The following is a 20,747-nucleotide window of genomic DNA, read 5'->3' as shown; positions in this document are numbered from 1 at the left end:
GTTTCGAGATTTTTACATTTTGATACATAACCTTTAAACTAAAAATCCGATTACAATAAAATTGAATAGGGTCTTATGGGACAACAAGACCTTTCATTTGCAAATAATTTCATGAAAATCGGCCCAGCCATCTCTGAGAAAAGTGAGTGAGAACCTAAACTTGCACATACACACACAAACACATACACACACAAACACATACACACACAAACTCATACAAACACATACAGAAAATGCTCAACTCGTCGAGTGATATATGCCATTCGGCCCTTTGGAGCACTTTTATATCTGAGCAATTCTCGCTGAAACTAGACCACTAGGTGCACAAGGTCTTTCAAATTTGATATAAACGTTATTATCTTGAATATGGCCGCCATCTTGGATTATATCGGTATGACGTCTTCGATAAAGTTGAACAATTGCATTTTTCTGATATAATCCAAGATGGCGGCCTAAATTCTGCTCACTTCAAAAGAAAGCCCTATCATTCCTCTTTGCAGAAAAGTGCTACTTGTAGTACTTTACATAACGAATTTTAGAGATATAGCTCAAATAATAAATCAAGAATTGCTAAAATTTCAACTTTTCTGAAAACTGTTCCGTCCCTTGGTGACCAAAGGGTCAACAATATCGATCAAACAAAAATGGCATTATCATTTTTTCTCTATTTCTAATAACTATGTGCATTTATATCAAATTTGAAAGACCTTGTGCACCTAGTGGCCTAGTTTCAGCGAGAATTCATCTTCTTCGGTTTTGCAAGTGATTACTACACCTTTCTAGGAGAAAGGCAAAACATGTATGGGTCATTCCATGTCAAGTGACCGAGGAAATGCATCGACCATCTCCGATTTCGACCAAAATTTGTGAGTCGATGTATTTCGAGCCGAAACTTATAAGTACAAAGTGTTGTACCGATTGGTAGACCCCTCGGCCAATGGGACTGCCTCCATTTTTGCGGATTTAGCAAAACACCTTTTTTATTTTGTGAATATCTCGGGACCCTGAAGAGCTACAGGTGATATTGACATATCATTTTGAAGGGTTTTAGATGTAGGGTTTTAGATTGTAACCTTTCGTGAAAATGATTCTAGAGCGGGATTTTTTGCGTTACATCATTAATGGATGCTCCTGTAAGGTACATCTCTTCGATTACACAAACGCCTGCTAGGATACCATTGGGATTGGAGCGCTTTCGTGCGTAGACAAAATCAAAAATCTTGCAATTTTGAAAATGCCGTATCTCTGGAACGCTACATTTTGTTTTTTGCTGATAAGTGATTCCTATGTAAAATCGTCTGCTAAACACATTGGCGTAGTCAAAATCAAAATCGAAGGGTTTTTTTTTGAGGAAATTGCAAATTAAGTTTTGAATCGAAAAAAGTGCAATGTTGGCAACACTGCAGAAAAAAAATTGATCACGTAGTTCGATTCTACATCTAAAACCCTTCAAAATTATATATCAATATCATCTGTAGCTCTACAGGGTTCTGAGATATTCACAAAATAAAAAAGGTGTTTTGCTGAATTCGCAAAAGTGGAGGCAGTCCCATTGGCCGAGGGGTACACCAATCGGTACAACACATTGTACTTATAAGTTCCGGCTCGAAATACATAGACTCACAAATTTTGGTCGAAATCGGAGATGGTCGATGCGTTTCCTCGGACACTTGACATGGAATGACCCGTATATTAGGATGTCAATCGAATAAATGCGAAAAATTTTATCATAGAATTCAATATTTGCATAGGAACCTTTTTCGAGGAGATAGTCTTAGTACTACCGATTACAGAAATTCCAAAAATCGGATATTGATATTTATGGGCCACATTGCAGAAGTCGAGTTAACTCGACTCAACCGTGTATTTGAAACAAGATTAGTTGCTCGTCGAAGCTTCTATAATACAGTTCTATATTACACTTCACTTCAGCACTCATCAATTTTATTTTAATGGCACCGTGACCTTGATGATCGCTACTGCTAAAATATTATTTTAATCTTTCTAGGCTTATGAAGTTGGTAAAACCAATTCCAAAACGTCTGCTACTAACATAGCTTTGGAACTATTGAGAACAAAAGGAATTACTGGTTTATACAAAGGAACAGGTGCTACAATGCTACGCGATGTTTCGTTCTCAATTGTATACTTTCCGTTATTTGCAACACTCAACGATTTAGGCCCGAGAAAGTCGGACGGATCTGGAGAAGCGGTTTTCTGGTATACTATTACGTAAATGTATCATGCGAATATTGGAAAGCTTTTTTTATTTTTTAAGGTGCTCGTTTCTAAGCGGATGTGCAGCTGGATCACTCGCTGCCTTAATAGTTAATCCATTCGACGTTATTAAAACTAGACTACAGGCACTAAAGCATGGTGAAGGTGAAGTACAATTCAATGGCGTATCAGATTGCATCAGGTACGGCAAATCAACAAATACTTTTCTTATTATTTCTTTTATAACACAGTTCAAAATTTTTTTTTGCCTTGGCTTCTTTATATAGTTTTTTAATGTAATTTGATGCAAAAATAAATTTCCCCGAGTATGGACATAATAAGGCTCAACAGTGACGCCATTGGTCCCATGTGGTCCCCGTGGCTCTGTGGTTAGCGATGTCGGTCGGCTAGCTCTCCCACACGGTTGTGATATCGGGTTCGATTCCCGATCGAGTCGAGGATCTTTTCGAGCTGGAAATTTTCTCGACTCAGCACTGGGGCACGGTGTATCGTTGTACTTATCCTACACATACAAAATGTCCCAAAAACAATATCGATAACGAATTCTCTCAACTAATCTAGTTGATCGAGACCGCTATTAGCCCCAAGGCTAAGCGTGCGATATTGTTTAGTGACGCCATTTCGAATTTTCGAAAAATCGAAAATATTTGATGTTTTTTCGACGCCATTTTGTTTTAAATACAAACAAAATTCTAAAAGTTTGTCCACATATTATCATCTTTTTACCCATATTTAAAAAAACAGATCTTAAATTGGACAAAAACTCAAAACGGTGATCCTACGAAAACGGTTTTGGCATGGTTTTAGTATATTTCACAAAGCAAAATAATATCGAGTGTGTATAATATCGATAATATGTAGAGTATGGTAATGCGCTAATATCTGAGAGTTGTCTTATATTGAGTAAAAAAAAAAAATCTGAAATCGATTGGTAGGTGTCTGATCTACGTAAAATGTCAGCAACATGCCAATTTTTTCCCAATTCTCTTACAATACTAAAAAAGGTTCATCTCGACGCACGGTGTGTCCGAAGTGCCGGATTATCGTACTTTAAAGTACCTCGGATTTTCTTTCACCAAAAGTCAGTTTTGGTCCTAACCTTTCAAAATCGGCTGGTTTTAAAATCATCCATCGAGGGAAATTTAAAAAAAATAGATTTAATTTTTTAGTGTTTTTTCAACCTACATTTTTCGATTTGATTGGTGATCTATACAAAACGTGTAACATCAACATGTAGAAAATTGAAACTACCTGCGTTTCTTTAATGAAAATTTTTTACTTTTAACCGAATCGCTTGCAATAATTTATAATTATTACAGTCCCCACACAATTATGGATCACTTAAAAAGGTGTATGAATTCAAAAAAATCACATCTGGCCAATTTTATTGTATATAAGTAATCTATAAATGTTTTCAGTTACAGAAATATATAATCTTTCACTTGATTGAGTATTTGTTTCCATGTATATTTCTCAGAAAATATATTCATTCTATTACCACTCATCAAATAGACGTTTCAGAGCGGTCCCAATTTTGAAACAATTTGCATCATATTAAACAGTTTTCGACAATGAATTTGTTTGATGAACCTTATTCAAATTATGTAATATGAAGAATTGCCATGTTTCATATCGTTTTAAAAATCTCACATGGCCTGATCACATTTTATGTGACTTTCGAGGTTGCAGTAAGAATGAGAGTCCAGGTATGTCGCCCCCGAAGGTAGCGATGAATTGTCCATATGGTACATCATAACTTTTTGCCGTTTCATGTGGCTTTCCCGTCCCACGTGCTTTTTCAAAGACTCAACACTGTTTAGCTTCCGTTTGGAGCCTAATAGAAGTTGATAAGGTGTTTTAACTGGTTAACATCATATTTGAATCGAAGTGATTCAGAAGTGAGAAACTACCTTGTCTTGGTCCCTATCATGAAACATTTAGAAAATAACTTATTTTTATAGAAAAATCACTATTAACCATCAAAATTTTGGTAAATCGTGAAGAACTCATTTTGATTGTGTATTTTGATTGTGTATTAGCTTTTTTTTGCCCGAGAATTAGCTATTATATCACATAGAATTATATCACATAGATTGAGAAAAACGATAAATACTTTGATAGATTTAGATTACAATATTATACGCTTATAAAAAACGTATCTATTTTGAGATAAAAACGATGTTTTCTGTGTTCAAAGCTAGCAAATACGGTATGTTTCACTGCAAAAATGCTACATGCCTTCAAACAGTTTTTTTTTCAACAGAGTCAAATAACATAAAGGACAAAAGTGATTCATAATTGTTGGGGGAGTGTATACATGATAAAATACGTCAAAAGTTGTAAATTGTTTTTAATCTGTCTGATTTCATATTCTTGTTAGAAAAGTTTATAAAAACTCAAATGTTTTGTTCCTGGTTTATTTTTTCTAGGTGGTTAAAACTAGGGATACCATCCGTCCTGATTTAGCAGGACATGTCCTGATTTTGAGACCCGTTTGGAGCGTCCTGATTTATTTTTCATATTTTAGCATTTGTCCTGTTTTTTTCTGAATGTGCCGGATATTCAGAAATGTTGAAGATTTTTCAGTACTTTTTCTTGACCCCGGAAAGAAAAGGACTCATTTCAAACGATTTTTTTTTCCTTGGTTGAAGCTTGACGAGAGAAGTTGTCTAGTCGTTGAAACCGTTAAACATCTGACAATTGTTAAGTATAATTTCAAACAGTTTACGTTTGCTAAATTTTTGGGTATCTTTTAATGCCTAAGGAATCAAAGTTGCAAAAATGAATCGTCCGAGAAATACGTTAAATAAATAAATGAGTGTTTTTGCGTATGTTGCAGAGCAAATCTTAGATGACATGTTTTATTTATTGTTATCTCAAAAAAAAAAAAGCTTAGATCAAATTTGTGCCGGAAAAAAAAGTTGTTCTGATTTTTAACTCCGACCAAATGGTAACCCTAGTTAAAACATACTATAGTATACAATATAGCAGCTTCCGCAGAGAACTTTGGGATACATTCCACTATCCTTGTCGCATTCGAGAATGAGGCACTGTTTATGGTTTTTGTCAGTGTATTATGTTTCAATTTTGGTTGTTTCACTTTTTCGAAACACAAAAGACATATTTTAGGCCGATTTTGTTCTTGTGTTTTCTTCATTTTGTACAATCTACCGAAAACAACTAGACGAGCCGTCACACATAGGCGTATTTAAGCCAAAAAGCTGGCCAAAAGTCCAAATCGCTCTATTTTGGTAGTAATTGGATAGATTTATATCAAAAACGTGTTATTTCCGAATGATCAACACAAGAAAGGTTACATATTTTCAAAACGTCACCTGATATAAAAAATATTTCTTTAAATTTGCTTACTCTATTTTTTCAATGTCTTTTTACACATGACATAAAACAAAAAATTAAAAATTTCCATATAAATCTTCATTTAATAAAATGTCAATAAAATAAAAAAGAGGAACCAGGAGGAAGATTTTTCTTTTCGTATATTTTCAGAAGGCTTTGACCTTTCTGTCAATGAATAAAGCTTCGACGGGACTTGCGCGGAAGGTTACTAAATCATAAAATTAATTTCACAATATCATGGATTTTTAGCGGTCGGTTTTCACAATCACTTATTTTGTAAACAATCCATGATTATTTTATGCATTCAACGTTTTAAATATTGCAAAACATTTTACTTATCATGTAGATTATGTCCTGTGAGAAAGAAAAACTATTTGACAAAATTTTTCAATTTTTTACGGCACCCGAGCATTAGCACATATTTTTCAAACTAATTTACTAACTTACTGTGGAATAACTTTGAAATATAACAGTTTGGTTTATGTGATAAGACACCAATGGGTTCTGGGATAGCATGAGGGTATGTTTCAACTGAAATCAATTAAAAATAATGTATTTTGTATGTGCGTCGTTTGTTTTAACATTGTCGAAATGGTTTGTTAATATCACTGTTTCACATGTGTTGTAAATCATAGCAATCACTGATTTTTTTACATGCACCATAGCAACCAAGGTTATTTTGCAGTGAGTGAATAACAAATGCATATCAACCACTGCTATATAAATGTGTTCGGGTTTTTTCGTAATGTTTTTTTCAATACCTGTGTATATAACTCATTTTTTCTTCAACATATAATCTAAAAATCTACTGGGAAAGCTACTTTAAGCTTAAGATTGTGATAAAGTTATTTATTTTGAGCGTTATCAGTGTATTTAACATTAAAAATTAGTATAATTCAAAAAAAAAACATGAAAAAATTAAATCAATTTTATTAAATTATCCCCCGATGGATTTTTTTTTAAAACCGGTTGATTTTGAAGGGTATGGACCCAAACTAACTTATGGTGAAAGAAAATTCGAGGTGCATTGAAGTATGATAATCCGGCATTTCGGACACACCGTGCGACGTTATATTAACTTATTTGAGATCTGCTTAATATAATATTATATTGAGAGTATATAATATTATTACACAAGAGTGTAAGCGATTCTCAATATGCAGTCCCTTTTGCAGGGAGGGGGTCCCTTTTGCAGGGAAGGGGTCCCTTTTTTTCAAAGACCGGTCGAAACATAAAAATCTCGTGAGTTCGGTGCGAGCACTCGACCTGTGCGGTTTGCTTTCCAAAGGCTGCGGGCCGATTTATCAAGCGCTATTGTTGTCGTGTACGGTTGAGAAAAGTGCCATAATGTCGATCGCATTTTATTTATTCTTCCCGTCGCGTAATCGTAATTTTATTAAGTGCAAAGGGTGGAGTAAAAGGTGATACGAAATTAGGCGGTTTCGTACTATCAGTGTACAGGGGATAGTCAAAATAACTAGGATGGGCATGATGCCATGTGATGAAATTTGAAATGCTGTAGCTTTGCCAAATGTTATTCGATTCTAATAATTCGAACACCATTGAACTGGAAAACTTTTATAGTCTCATTTTCTGACCTGCTAATTTTTGGATGGATTTGGTAATGGGTTACCTGATAAAAATGCTTATTTGCATCTTTGGCATAGATTCATCAGAATCCGGTATCGGCTAAAAACTTATCGAGAAATGGCTATTTTTCATCCGGAAGTCCGCAGAGGAACCTTTAGTAGGAAACATTTACGTTTTTGCACCAAATATAGCGTGTGACACCTTTATCTTCAGAATTTTTCAAAAGACATATTTTTGAATATAGGCTTCATTGGCCACTTCCGGAACAACCTGGATACCCCGAAGGAACTCGTATTGAGGGAATTTACGTTTCTGCATCAAAATATAGTACGCGACACCTCTATCTTCAGGATTTTTCATCAGGAATAATCCAAAAGACATATTTCTAAATACAGACTGCGTTGGCCACTACCGCAACAATCTAAATGAAGGGACCCGGAAAGGGGACATTTACATTTTTACATCAAATATAGCGTGTGACACCTCTATCTTCAAGATATTTTATCGGGCAGCTTTCAAAAGACATTTTTCTGAACATAGGCTGCATCGGCCACATTCGGAACAACCTGGATGCCCCGGATGAACCCGTAGTGGGAGAATTTACATATCTGCATCAAATTCATTTTATTCAAAAATGCAAATGCCCACACTCCCAGTACCTACAAGACATCCGGATCGCTCCGGCAGTGACCAATGCAGCTTATGTTCAGTAATATGTCTTTTGGAAGATGCCCGATACAAAATCATGAAGATAGAGGTTATATTTCATGCAGAAATGTAAATACTCCGGGTTCCTACTGGGCATCCGGATCGTTCTGATTGTGGCCAACGCAGTCTGAATTCAAAAATATGTCTTTTGGATTATTCCTGATGAGAAATCCTGAAAATAGAGGTGTCGCACGCTATATTTTGATGCAGAAATGTAAATTCTCCCACTACGGGTTCCTTCGGGGCATACAGGTTGTTCTGGAAGTGGCCAATGAGGCCTATATTCAAAAATATGTCTTGTGAAAGATTCCTGATGAACAATCCTGAAGATAAAGGTGTCACACGCTATATTTGGTGCAAAAACGTAAATGTCCCCTACTAAAGGTTCCTTTGCGGATTTCCGGATGAAAAATAGCCATTTCTCGATAAAATCTTATCCGATTCCGGATCCTGATGAATCTACGCCAAAGATGCAAAAAAGCATTTTTATCAGGTAACACATTACCAAATCCATCCAAAAATTAGCAGGCCAGAAAATGAAACTTCAAAAGTTTTCCAGTTCAATGGTGTTCGAATTATTAAAATCGAATAACATTTGGCAAAGCTACAGCATTTCAAATTTCATCAAAATTTTGCCTATCCTACTTATTAACACTATTTATTTTTCAGTTCATCCGACTTGTAGTCTAAATGAAGTAATACTTGAATAAAAGTGTTTGTGTCTGGGAAAAGCCGCCTTAATATGCGCGAGAGGCAGATTTCAAGTCGGCATAAAAACCCAGCATCTTTTTCACACAAATACACAGCAATATTTACAAGTCAAACATAAACATCTGCAGCGGCACAGCTGATCGAAGCCGGCCGTTGACTTTCGGTGGTAGCAGCAGTAGTGAGAAGGTCAGGTAACAAATTAGCTAAGTAAGCAGTTGACACCGGTGCCGTTGTCGTGAAGCCGGTGTCGAATCGGTATTAATATAATACAAATTACTTGGGAGTTATCGTTTGTGAACATGAGTGTTTCCTTTTGCCTTTATGGTGGTTTAGGCTAGATCAGTTCGTTTCGTTTCTCGAGTGCGATTCAATTTCGTTTTGTGCAGTCGCAGTATACCTGAAATCTCTTTCGACTCTTTCTCTGTTTTGAAATACTGTACGAGATAATATACTGAACGGATACTCTTCAGTTGTAATTGCATGTGATCGAAAGATTAGTTATTCAAACAAAAAAAATAATAATTATAACCCAGAACATTGAGTCAGTGGGTGAGGATAGCAGAAAAGACTGGCAGCTGTGATTTCGCAACAGAAAATTGGAAGGATGTTGCATACGGTGATAGTGTAAAAGTGCCACGAAGTAAGCACCGGGACGTCATTCCTATCTGGAATATAAAACCATAACCACCAGTAGCCACCGACGTGGAAGTGGCAGAGTCAACGTAAAACGTTTGGGTCGCTGGACTGGAATACAAAAAAAAGCCAACGTGGAAGTTACTGTGAGACAGAGATATAAAAAAAAAGATTCGTCTAATATTCTGGTAAGTTGTTATAAAGATATGTCGTAAACTACCTTACTGTTTTAAGTTGGACCTGACTGGGCCACTGGTTTCCGAACTAAGATGGGCCGAAAGAAATATTGATCTCTTTGGTACCCATCGGGACGGACCTAGTTGCACACAGAAATTAACAACTCAAATGGAGGTTACCGAATGCATTTTTATTGTCTAATAAATCCTTTATATATTAACTTGTACAGTACTCGCTTAACCTATCCTAATGCAGAATGAAAGAAAAGGCTGGAGAGCCGGGATCGATATTTTACATGTAAATGAATTTGGCTGGCACAAGCCCTGCTCGATATTGTAATTTGAATCCCTTTGCTTCACTGGGTTGCGCTAGCGAGTGGTGGTGTTTGCGTGGTAGGTAAGAAGTGAAAGAATTGAACGCTAGCGACAGTGCTATTACTTGAGTTTTTCCGTGTAACAAACTGTAAATCATCGCATCTCGTTGTTTTTACTTTTTGCCTTTTCGTGCCATTTCCTACCGATTACGTTCAACAACTTCTTACAATTCGCGGTCGCGAATGTAAAGTTTATCAAAAACCGTTCAATTAAACATTTCCCAGTTGCTCGAAACATAGCATTGCTAACAAAACGCGCTGTCGTCATCTTACTCAATTCGTGGCACTAACACACTTCGCACGTAAATAACTTCTTTAGGTTGTATGTGTTATCGTCAGCTAGAAGAAAATGTACCTTTTTTTCACAAGCGTTACATTTCGCAGCCATTGAATTTATAGCTCATCTCAAAATTGGAAGTTTTGTTGATCACCTGAATTGAACTACAGTCAAATCCCTCTATAACGACACTTTTTATAGTGACAAATTTCGCTATAGCGACATTCTCAACAGTCCCTTCTGTTTTATACTAAAATTTTTCGTTTTATTGCGACATTTCGCTATCACAACCTTCCTCTATAACGGCATACCAAAACTAATACTTGTCATTCTTTATTGCGACAATAGTACAGTCGAATCTCTCTACAACGACATTGCTGAATCTATAACGACATTTTCAACGGTACCTTCTGTTCTACATATGCAAACATTCTTCGTATTATTGCGACATTTCGCTATAACGACAGTCCCTTGCGATGTCGCTATAAAGGGATTCGACTGTACTACAGCAACTGTTCGCTAACTGGGCGACGAGTATTTCCCAGTTATCGAAATCAACTCGCTAACTGGGAGATCATCTCAACGCCGAGGGTGAATTCAATGGATAACGCTGCTTCGCGACAATTTCATAAAAGGCTTCCGTTCTCAAGTTGATCATCAAATAGGGAAGCCACAACTACGAACTTATTTCTCAAATCAAGCTTTTAATATTGCGAGTACATTTATCAGCTATATTATTGTTTTTGTATTTCAAATATGCTGGATTAGAATAACTTTAATTTTTCAGTTTTCGTTCCCAATCCACATGCCCCCAGCTAGTTTTGATATTTGACGTTTGTTGTCTTTTTAACTGGGAATCCTCCCAGTTAGCGAGCGCCCAGTTAAAAAAAGTACAGTTACAGCGTGCCCAGTTAGCGAATAGTTACTGTATATAAGAAACTGCGAAAAGATCTGGCAAATACTATAGTAAACTTTCATTTTCTTCACCCAACAGAAACGAGGAAGATTTTGTTACTCTATTGCAACTTTTTATTACTTTTTGTGTTCTAAGACCCGCATTACACAAAGTGTAATAACCAAAAAGTAACAAAATATATGACGGCCACACGCTTGTATGTGTTCCTGCCGGCGAACATACAACCAAGAGCCGCAATGCATGTGCACCGAGACTTCGCTCTCTGCATTTGTATTGATGCAGCGATCAGGTTATTTCTTTCCCCTTTCTCACACATAATCAGAATCTCATCAGTCAACCCCTAATGTCTAATTAAAAAAAACATTCGTTTCGTTCCCCAGTGTTTACTTGAAATGGAAATATGTAATACCATGTGATCAGAGTTGCCGGAGTTGCGAATTTTGTTCTAGACGGGCACAAGTTTGGTATCTTGAAACAGGTCCAAATGAGTTTCCATGAACCAATGAGTGTGTGTTTGCAAGAAAGCGAATGTTTGTGTTTTTCTCTAACGCAGTTCACAGAGAAAATTTTGCATGTGGTTGAAACGACCATTATTAGTCGTACTCCCGTAACACGTGCAAAATATATGGCAGTATGTGTTGTTACTTGACTGGGAATGAACTTTATTGCTTTTTTAGTAACAAATATATTGCCCAAAGGGCCATTTTGCGCTGTTGCTTTGAAAGCAATAAGGAAAAGTGTTGCGTGTTCTGAAATACACATTTATCACCCAAAAGTTCTCATTATTCTTTTCAAGGTTCAATACGGTACAATAATTTTTATCATACACTTTTTAAATTAGATACTGAGTATATGTAATAATAAAATTTTAATAAGATGTACCTTTTCGACAGTATGAACTATTAGCGTTTGTCGCCAGGAACACGACCAACAATACTTTTAAACGTCTTTGAATGATCAATAGTATTGTTCTTTGGTTGACTGGGTCGCGAACATAGTTTTTTCTCTTCCCAGAAATAAATAAAGAAATATAACAACTTATTGATAAATTATAAATATATGTCAAAACTGGACATTAAAGACTACGTTTGCTAAGAATGTTATAAGCTTAGTAATAATATTAACAGCCCAAGGACACGCGCAGCGGTCGCGAATAAAAAAAATTATTGGGTGATGCTTTTAGCGAATTCAAAGAGATTTTAAAGCAACTTGAGAATTCCAACTTGCCACCCGAGCAGTGGAATAGGCTAACAGACCAGTACACGCTCGTTCAATCGAAGTCGTGTCTGGCAATAAAGATTTTGAATAATTCAGTCATTGTTCCGGAGCCAAGTAAGAACAGATGGCTTTCCGATAATTGCTTGGAATCAGAATTATCAGATTTCTCAGAGAATTTTAGCCGACCTAGAACGGTCGGTGGGTTTCTCGGACTCTTCCCTTTCTTCAACCGTAGTAGAACCTCATGAGGCAGAGAAAAGCAAAGAGAAGAAAGGTCAGAATTGTTCGGGTTGGGCTGAACAATTATAACAATTAGAAGAAGAATTAAATAATATATAGACAAAACCACGACCAATTTCAACCAAATTTATACCAGAACAGAAATTATAGGCAGAATTACGACCAATTCCAACCAAGTTCGTACAACCAGCAAGTCAGCAACTATAACCATAACAGGAATTATAACGAGGACCAATATCAACAAAATTCGAATAACCAACAATCCGGCAGATATGTCAGATACTGTTATATGTTTATGATGATCATCAAAAAACTGAATTACGGGGGTTTCGATAGTCGCGTCCGAACACCCCGACATTTAGAAAATGCACCAATCAGACGCAATTATTCCAACGGGAATAATATGAAATATTTATCACCTCAATCAAAAATTGGATCCAGACGAATCTAAATATTGTTTCACTATCCAGTTCCACGAATGTAATAATAACTATGAAAAAGTATCAATCCGATTCACATTAATAAATCATTTTTTTATTAACATTGCCACAGAAGACAAACCAAAAAATAATATTGCCTATCTACTCGATACGGGAGCATGTAATAATGTATAACATAGGATACAGTTTACTATTCGGGATGCAAAGATATTGATTACACCGAAAATGTGAACAGCTTTAATCTAAGCATGTCCCAATCTATTGGGACAGCATATCTAAAACTAGTTATAGGAAGCTCCTGCTACAAGGTTAAATTTTATATAGTGAAAGATTTAACCGTTCTAGCAATCATTGGAATTTTTAAAAAAATATACGTTACGCGTTAGCGAGCATTTTTCATAATTCATTCTAAAAAAACAGATGACCAAAAGGGATTTTCAACGACAAAACTACCGAAAAAATAATATAATAACAAGGTATGTCAGACATATTGGGAAGGTGTAATGGAATTCTGGCAAGCTGAAAAAGGGTGTCAAACAGAAGACACATTTTATAGTCAATCAAGTGTGAATGTAATTGATAGAAAAATGGCGTTGAACAAGGCTAACTGATAATACGTGCCCCGAAAGCTATCCGTTAAAGTCATTGATTTATAAGTGATTTTAGGGGCCAAACTTGTTAAAAAGTGTAAAGTTGTGATCTGTGATGCTTCGTCTAAGTGAGAAAAGTGAAGGTTTTGTGAAAAACACAGTGTTTCTTGAGTGGAAGTTATAATTTATCCACGAAATCAAATTGAAAATTGTAAGGCAAGTTAGGTTGCGTGAGTGTGAGTGCCAACTTCGTGCGTCGCGCTAACTAGCGGTTCATTATTAACGTGCGAAAATGGAGTGCATGGTGGTGTGATCGAAGAGAATTGCACTACCTGAAGAGCGGAGAGAGTAGCGTTGCGCTGTGCTAGTCGGCGTTTGTTTCGCTGGCATAGGCATAACCAAAATAAAACAGATGAGTATATGTTTTTTTTTTGTATCAAGAATGCATAGGCTCTGTGTGTAGTGGTTTTTAGCGGGCTTTGGACTTTGGCAGAAGTGTGAATGTGTGATCTGTTGGGTGCACGAGGTGTGGTAGCTTTTCGGCTGCGAGTAGTTTTTTTTTTGTTTGCAAACCAGATTGTGCGATGATGTTTTACTGTTTTACTTTTTTCTCCCACAAGTAAAAGCACTAAGAATTGTCAGGTGAGTTAACTTATCAATGGGCTCGATACGACAAACATGATTTGCGTTTGGTATTATATTTATTCTCCTAAATGGTCCGCGTTCGAATATGGTTCACATCATGTGATGATCCACCGAATACCACGTAGTTGCCAGTTTGCGGAACGACGTAGCACGCCGTTTTGATTGTGCTCGTCATGAATGTTTAACTGTTACAGTTTTGAATGTCCAAATTGAAAACAGAGTGCAATTAAGGTGTTTTTCTGGAGCCTTTTTCTCGTGTAGTTTTGTGTAATAGTATTGTTTATTAGAATTTATGGTGGAATAGATTAATTGATATGTATTCACTGATATGTCGTGTGCAATGAATTTTTGAACGCACTGACTCTCGCATGACAGGTAATAGAAAACTCAATAAAGTTGAGTTTGACATCTGATGACTATTTAGTCAGCCTGAAAAATTCATGATTGGTTTGGTCTTATCAATAATTTTAAGACTTTGGATTAGTATGTACATCTACACCTGATGTTTGCACTTAATGTTTTAGATACACCAAGCTTTGCCATTTTTCTATCTTTCCAACAGGATCACACCCAAGGTAATGAGTAGCTCAACTTAGTAATGAGCCAACATGACGCATAGTATGCCTCGAATCCGTCATCTACCACGTTTTTGCACGGTCAGGCTTCAAGTAGGGTTCTATCAGCCAAACATGTGTTCACCTCGAAAGCAATGGTTGTGGATAATACATGAAATCTTATGCTTCACTTTTTCGATTTTTCTAGCTTTTGGGCTGCTTATGTTTTGTATACTATGTTTCAATAATGACAAGGTCGGCATTTTGTTAACAAACTTAAGACTATATTAGCTCGATGGATGGTCAATATGGAAATTTTTATTTTTAAATTATTAAGGCTTTGTATGCATGAAACTTTGCCAATTTTTCTATTTAATAGGCAACATTCGCATCGACAACTAAGAGAGAATCGGCGTGAAATGTCGTAGTGTTTCGATGTAAACCGCGTTTCCGGCTCGGGAGAATTTTACTTATATTAACGTTTTCGGAATATAATGATTTTGAGGGGTATACCCAGATACTTGTTCATGTCTCACTGTGACTGTTCAACCGAAGATTTCGTCCGGTCGATAAATATCGCGATTAACGAAAACGCGATGTATACCTTCCCAAGAATCGCGACGGCCGACGTGCGTTCGTTTCTTCTCGGGATTAGGATTGACTCGGGATCGACAAATAGCTGATTGCTACGAGTAGCATGGGCTACATCGCGTGCGTCGTACGCAGAGGATCGCGACGTTTGGCTAGAAATATACTCATGGTTATTTTCGTAATAAGCGTTTTTCGCGGTATCTTATCGTTTTTTTAGAGCAGATAAAGTATATACGAGAAACGTCGTTGGTCGATCTGTTAGGTAGAAAATGTCCGGTTGACCGAACCCCTAGAGACTCCTCGTCGGTACCTCCATGAGGTCGAATTATCTACATATAGATCAACAACGCGCAACTGATTTCGGTGTAAAGAGGATCACCTTACGAGAAGATATCATAATATTTGAAGTTGTCCCAATTTGATCAAAGGTCCAGTATCCTTGCGTACGATTTATTGTTGCGGTGTTACATTGTCAAACTGAATGACTTCGAATCGCATTATGAATATCGTGACGGATATAATGAACTTGTTCGCGCGATACTTGTTCTAAAGAACCCGACACTCGAAATCAGCGCATCGTTTACCAAAACGAACCCTGCTGTGTACCTTGCCCTTTCTCCAACATCCCAGTGATTTCTCGTGGAAGTGCAGAGGTGTTCTCGGCTTCCAATAAGCGAGTATCACGTCAACATTTTCCTATACAAATTCCTTCTTTGACCTGCATTCGGATGCGGCCGGCGCTGGTATTGCCTAATATAAAGATGAAGGTCACCAGTTTTTACACATTGAGGATGCATGTTGGTCCCAAGCATCATCTGTTGGTTCTCTGTGTAATTACAGCTGATCTGGCAATAACGGAGTAGCAACCGCAGGCGGTCAATCATGCTCATGCTCATGCTCATGCTCAAAATGGCGTGTACCTTTTGGCATAGGTTTTATTCGAAACATTGTAGCCAGGAAACCGTTGGTTGTATAGAAAAACTGTCTGAGAATAAGTTGTAGGAAATTAAAAATACATCATAAAAAAATGAAAAAAAAATTCTGACCAAAAAAAAATTAAAAATAAACATTAAATTTCAAAAACAAACGAGTTGAATTCTTTTTTAATTTAATAAAAAATTGAAGTTGATACGCAATTTTTAAAAAAGTCCAGGATGGAGTAATGAAATATATTTTTTTATGGTAGATTAATTTTTTTATAAATATTCTAATTCAAACATTTTTCAAAATATTTGTATCCTGACGATTTTGAAGGATGCAGAGTCATTTTGAATCAAAAAGCTCTTGATAGTTAACATTCTAAAGGCATCGGTTTTCGAGTTATTTAGCATTTAAGCTCGAAAAATTAATATTTAGGAAAATAAACGTTTTTCCTAATTTTTCCGTGGTTCTCCAGCAAAAACCATACGTTCATTTGAATGCTGAATCAAAAATATACAATTCATTCTTTGGCAACAAGACGATTGGGCGAACGGTTCTCTAGAAAGTATATATATATATATATATATATATATATATATATATATATATATATATATATATATATATATATATATATATATATATTTATATATATATATATATATATATATATATATATATATATATATATATATATATATATATATATATATATATATATAAAAATATACAATTCATTCTTTGGCAACAAGACGATTGGGCGAACGGTTCTCTAGAAAGTATATATATATATATATATATATATATATATATATATATATATATATATATATATATATATATATATATATATATATATATATATATATATATATATATATATATATATATATATATATATATATATATATATATATATATATATATATATATATATATATATATATATATATATATATATATATATATATATATATATATATATATATATATATATATATATATCAGAGGCGACGCGTGACCAAGTGGGCTACCTGTTCAATCAACATTTGCAACACTGAAACAACAGTATCGTGATAACAATTTCGAAAACTTTTAACTCTCTACATTTTTATCTCTCTACATTTATCTGTATGGCAAAGAAATTCTACGGTCTATTATGACCGCGAGTTTCCCGATAATTTTCTCGTAGAATAATGATATCTGCATCATTTCATAGAGGAAAACTTTATCCACATTTATCACATCATAATTCTCAATGATCGGTTTTAGTCGTAAATAACTCTGGATCCGTCGAAGAACTAGAAAAGTTCGCTCGACGGATGGCGTTGTGATATGCAATGTCAGTATCATTCAGGTTTTGTCCAACGATAATTAAAATTATGTTTATGATCTATTTGCCATGAGTAAAAAACCTATCTTTGTTCAATGCTAAAGCGTTTCCTTTGACGATGTTGAAATTTTAAACTAAATGAAAGCAGCGCGTAAGAAGACAAACGTATACTATGCGGACTATGCGAGGTTCAAGTTTTCGAATGAACACAATGGGTGTAGAGGTTTGAATGAAACTATACATCGACGGAAGAATTCCACCACATTGACAGAAATAATGAATGAATTGGCTCGTTTTTTATTTGCACTACGAAAGCTCTGAAGATGGATCTGCGAACTCTCGCGGCCACGTGGTCTCTCTCAAATTTTAATGACGTCGAGAGAAGAAACAGAAAGGCATAACGAAACAGATTACCAGACACTGAAGAGAGGTGGTGTGTAATGAATGTTTTCTCTCGTTGACATCGGTTTTGTTCAGCAGAAAGTTTGAACCAAAAATGTTATTTTTACGCGAGGTGTCGCATTAGTAGTGGTGAGCATAGCGGACTGCGTCTACCCTGCCACACTTGAAGGTGCAGAGAAGTGTTGACAACGGTTAGTTCAGGTGAAAGGTCTGAACAAACGGTATTTATTATTGCGTGTGGGTTGCGTTGCGTGTGAGTTGTAGGGCGTAATCTGAAGTGTAGCCCATCAGGTTACATTCTTCACGGTGCATAAATTTCCACTATGTTGAAAATAAAATAAGGATGTTCGGGATAACATTGAAATTACAAATAAATTACTCCGATGATTTTTCATCCACTCTCAAATGTGAAAAAATCACTTTTTTTCTGAGATTGTCTACCTGTCCTATAAACAGGTTGAACAGGTGTACGAGACGCCTCTGATATATATATATATATATATATATATATATATATATATATATATATATATATATATATATATATATATATATATATATATATATATATAAATTTATCAAAACGTATATTTGACACGGCACTATACATATAATGTTTAACGGAGCCAACTGGTTCTTATTTCTAGTTTCTCTTATAAGCTAAGGCAAATTTTTTACCCTGCCGATTTTTATCGCTGCCGACTACGAGCTCAAACTAAGTCTACAACTAAAACTAGCATGGTTTTTTTTCGACGGTTCTGTTTGTTGGAATTGTTAAATGGGTAGGCTTTTCAAATAGCCGTAGATCAGCATCGAGTATGGAGTGTTCCGTTGGACCAAGATATCGCGGACTGGGACGTAGGGTTGTATATTTCGGGCCCTGAGTGTATTCAAAAGTAAGGATCTAGCGTTACGAAATTCAGCACACACCTAAACTACGTGTTCGATGTCATGATACCCCAATCCACAAACGCAATGGTTACTGTCCGAGAGCCCAATACGCAATAGGTGTGCGTCTAACCCGTAGTGGTTGGACATAATCCGAGACATCACGCGAATGAAGTCTCGTCCTACATCCAACCCACGAAACCAAGGTTTGGTGGAAACCTTGGGAATGATGCTGTGTAGCCAACTTCCCAGTTCTCCCTTATCCCACGAGCTCTGCCAGCTGACGAGCGTATTCTGACGTGAGATTTGCAAAAAAATCATTGTAGGCAATTGGTCTATCGTAAATATCACCGTTTATTGCGCCCACCTTAGCCAAAGTGTCCGCTTTCTCATTGCCCGGAATGGAACAGTGAGAAGGGGCCCACACTAAGGTAAACTGAGAAGATTTTTCGGATAAAGCACTCAAATGCTCCCGTATTTTCCCCAGGGAATACGGAGAGTGCTTTGCATTTTTCATCGATCGGAGAGCCTCAATAGAACTGAGACTGATCGTAAAGATGAAGTAATGGTCCGTGGGCATTTTTTCAATAATCCCTAAGGTATACTGAATTGCAGCCAATCCTGCGACGTAAACAGAAGCAGGATTATCGAGCTTGTAGGAGGCGGTAACATTATTGTTGAAGATACCGAAGCCAGTGAATCCGTTGAGAAGTGATCTATCAGTATAAAACGCATTGTCGCAGTTGATGTTTTTATATTTGTTTAAAATATCCTAGGGATCTGCTGCACGCGTAAATGATCCGGGATTCCACGAGTTTCTTCCACCATGGAAGTATCGAAAAACACAGTAGAAACAGAAGTATCTTTCAAGTTGACACGATTGGAGGTGTATGAGGAAGGATTTATACTTTGAGATATGTGATTGAAATACACAGTCATGAAACGGGTTTGAGAATTAAGTTCAACTAGCCTATCGAAATTTTCAATTACCAAGGGGTTCAAGACCTCACATTTGATGAGAATACGAGTAGTCAGATCCCAAAAGCGGTCTTTTAGTGGGAGAACGCCCGCCGAAACTTCCAAACTCATCGTATGGGTCGAATGCATGCAACCTAAGGCAATACGCAAACAAGGATACTGCAATCGTTCCAGCTTGATTAAGTGGGTGTTAGCAGCGGAGCGGAAGCAGAAACACCCGTACTCAAGCACCGACAATATCGTTGTTTGGTAAAACCTTATAAAGTCTCCTGGGTAGGCTCCCCACCATGATCCAGTTATTGTCCGGAGAAAATTCACTCTTTGTTGACATTTTTTCATTAAATACCGAACGTGACATCCCCAGGTGCCTTTCGAATCGAACCAGACACCTAGATAATTATATACCAAAACCTGAGAAATAGTTTCACCCATTAACTGTAAGTGAAGCTGAGCAGGCTCGCGCTTCCTAGAAAAAACTACTATCTCAGTCTTCTCCGGAGAGAATTCGATACCTAGCTGTAAAGCCCAAGTAGACAAATTGTCCAAGGTATCTTGCAATGGTCCTTGCAAATCGGCAGCTCTGGCTCCTGTAATAGAAACCACGGTGTCGTCCGCAAGTTGTCTTATCGTGCATGAATTTGCCAGACATTCGTCGATGTCATTTACATAAAAATTATAAAGAAGGAGGCTTAAGCATGAGCCCTGGGGAAGACCTATGTATCTAATACGAAAAGTTGCCAAATCGCCATGCGTAAAATGCATATGCTTTTCGGACAATAAATTATGCAAAAAATTGTTTAAAATTGGTTAAAATCCTTGTCGGTGAAGTTTGCCCGAAAGAATGTCCATAGAAACGGAATTAAAAGCCCCCTTAATGTCCAAGAACACAGATGCCATTTGTTCTTTGCGAGCATAGGCTGGCTGAATATCTGTAGAAAGCAACGCAAGACAAATATTTGTTCCTTTG

The 20,747-nt window shown here is 36.4% G+C and overlaps 1 protein-coding gene across 4 annotated transcripts in view; it reads left to right on the top strand.

Annotated features, from left to right (window-relative positions):
* LOC129724341 (mitochondrial glutamate carrier 1-like) overlaps nt 1–20,747 on the top strand; it is a 469,805-nt gene that overhangs the window by 220,107 nt on the left and 228,951 nt on the right. For all 4 annotated transcript variants that reach the window (XM_055679113.1, XM_055679114.1, XM_055679115.1 and 1 more), the window contains 2 exons: nt 2,009–2,220; nt 2,279–2,419. In XM_055679113.1, coding sequence (XP_055535088.1) covers nt 2,009–2,220; nt 2,279–2,419 — 353 coding nt within the window. The remainder of the gene's footprint in view (nt 1–2,008; nt 2,221–2,278; nt 2,420–20,747) is intronic.

The sequence above is a fragment of the Wyeomyia smithii genome, chromosome 2 (genome assembly GCF_029784165.1).
Source record: "Wyeomyia smithii strain HCP4-BCI-WySm-NY-G18 chromosome 2, ASM2978416v1, whole genome shotgun sequence".
NCBI classification, from domain to species: domain Eukaryota; kingdom Metazoa; phylum Arthropoda; class Insecta; order Diptera; family Culicidae; genus Wyeomyia; species Wyeomyia smithii.
The sequence above is the reverse complement of the archived record's forward strand: the minus strand, read 5'-3'. Positions and strand labels throughout refer to the sequence as shown.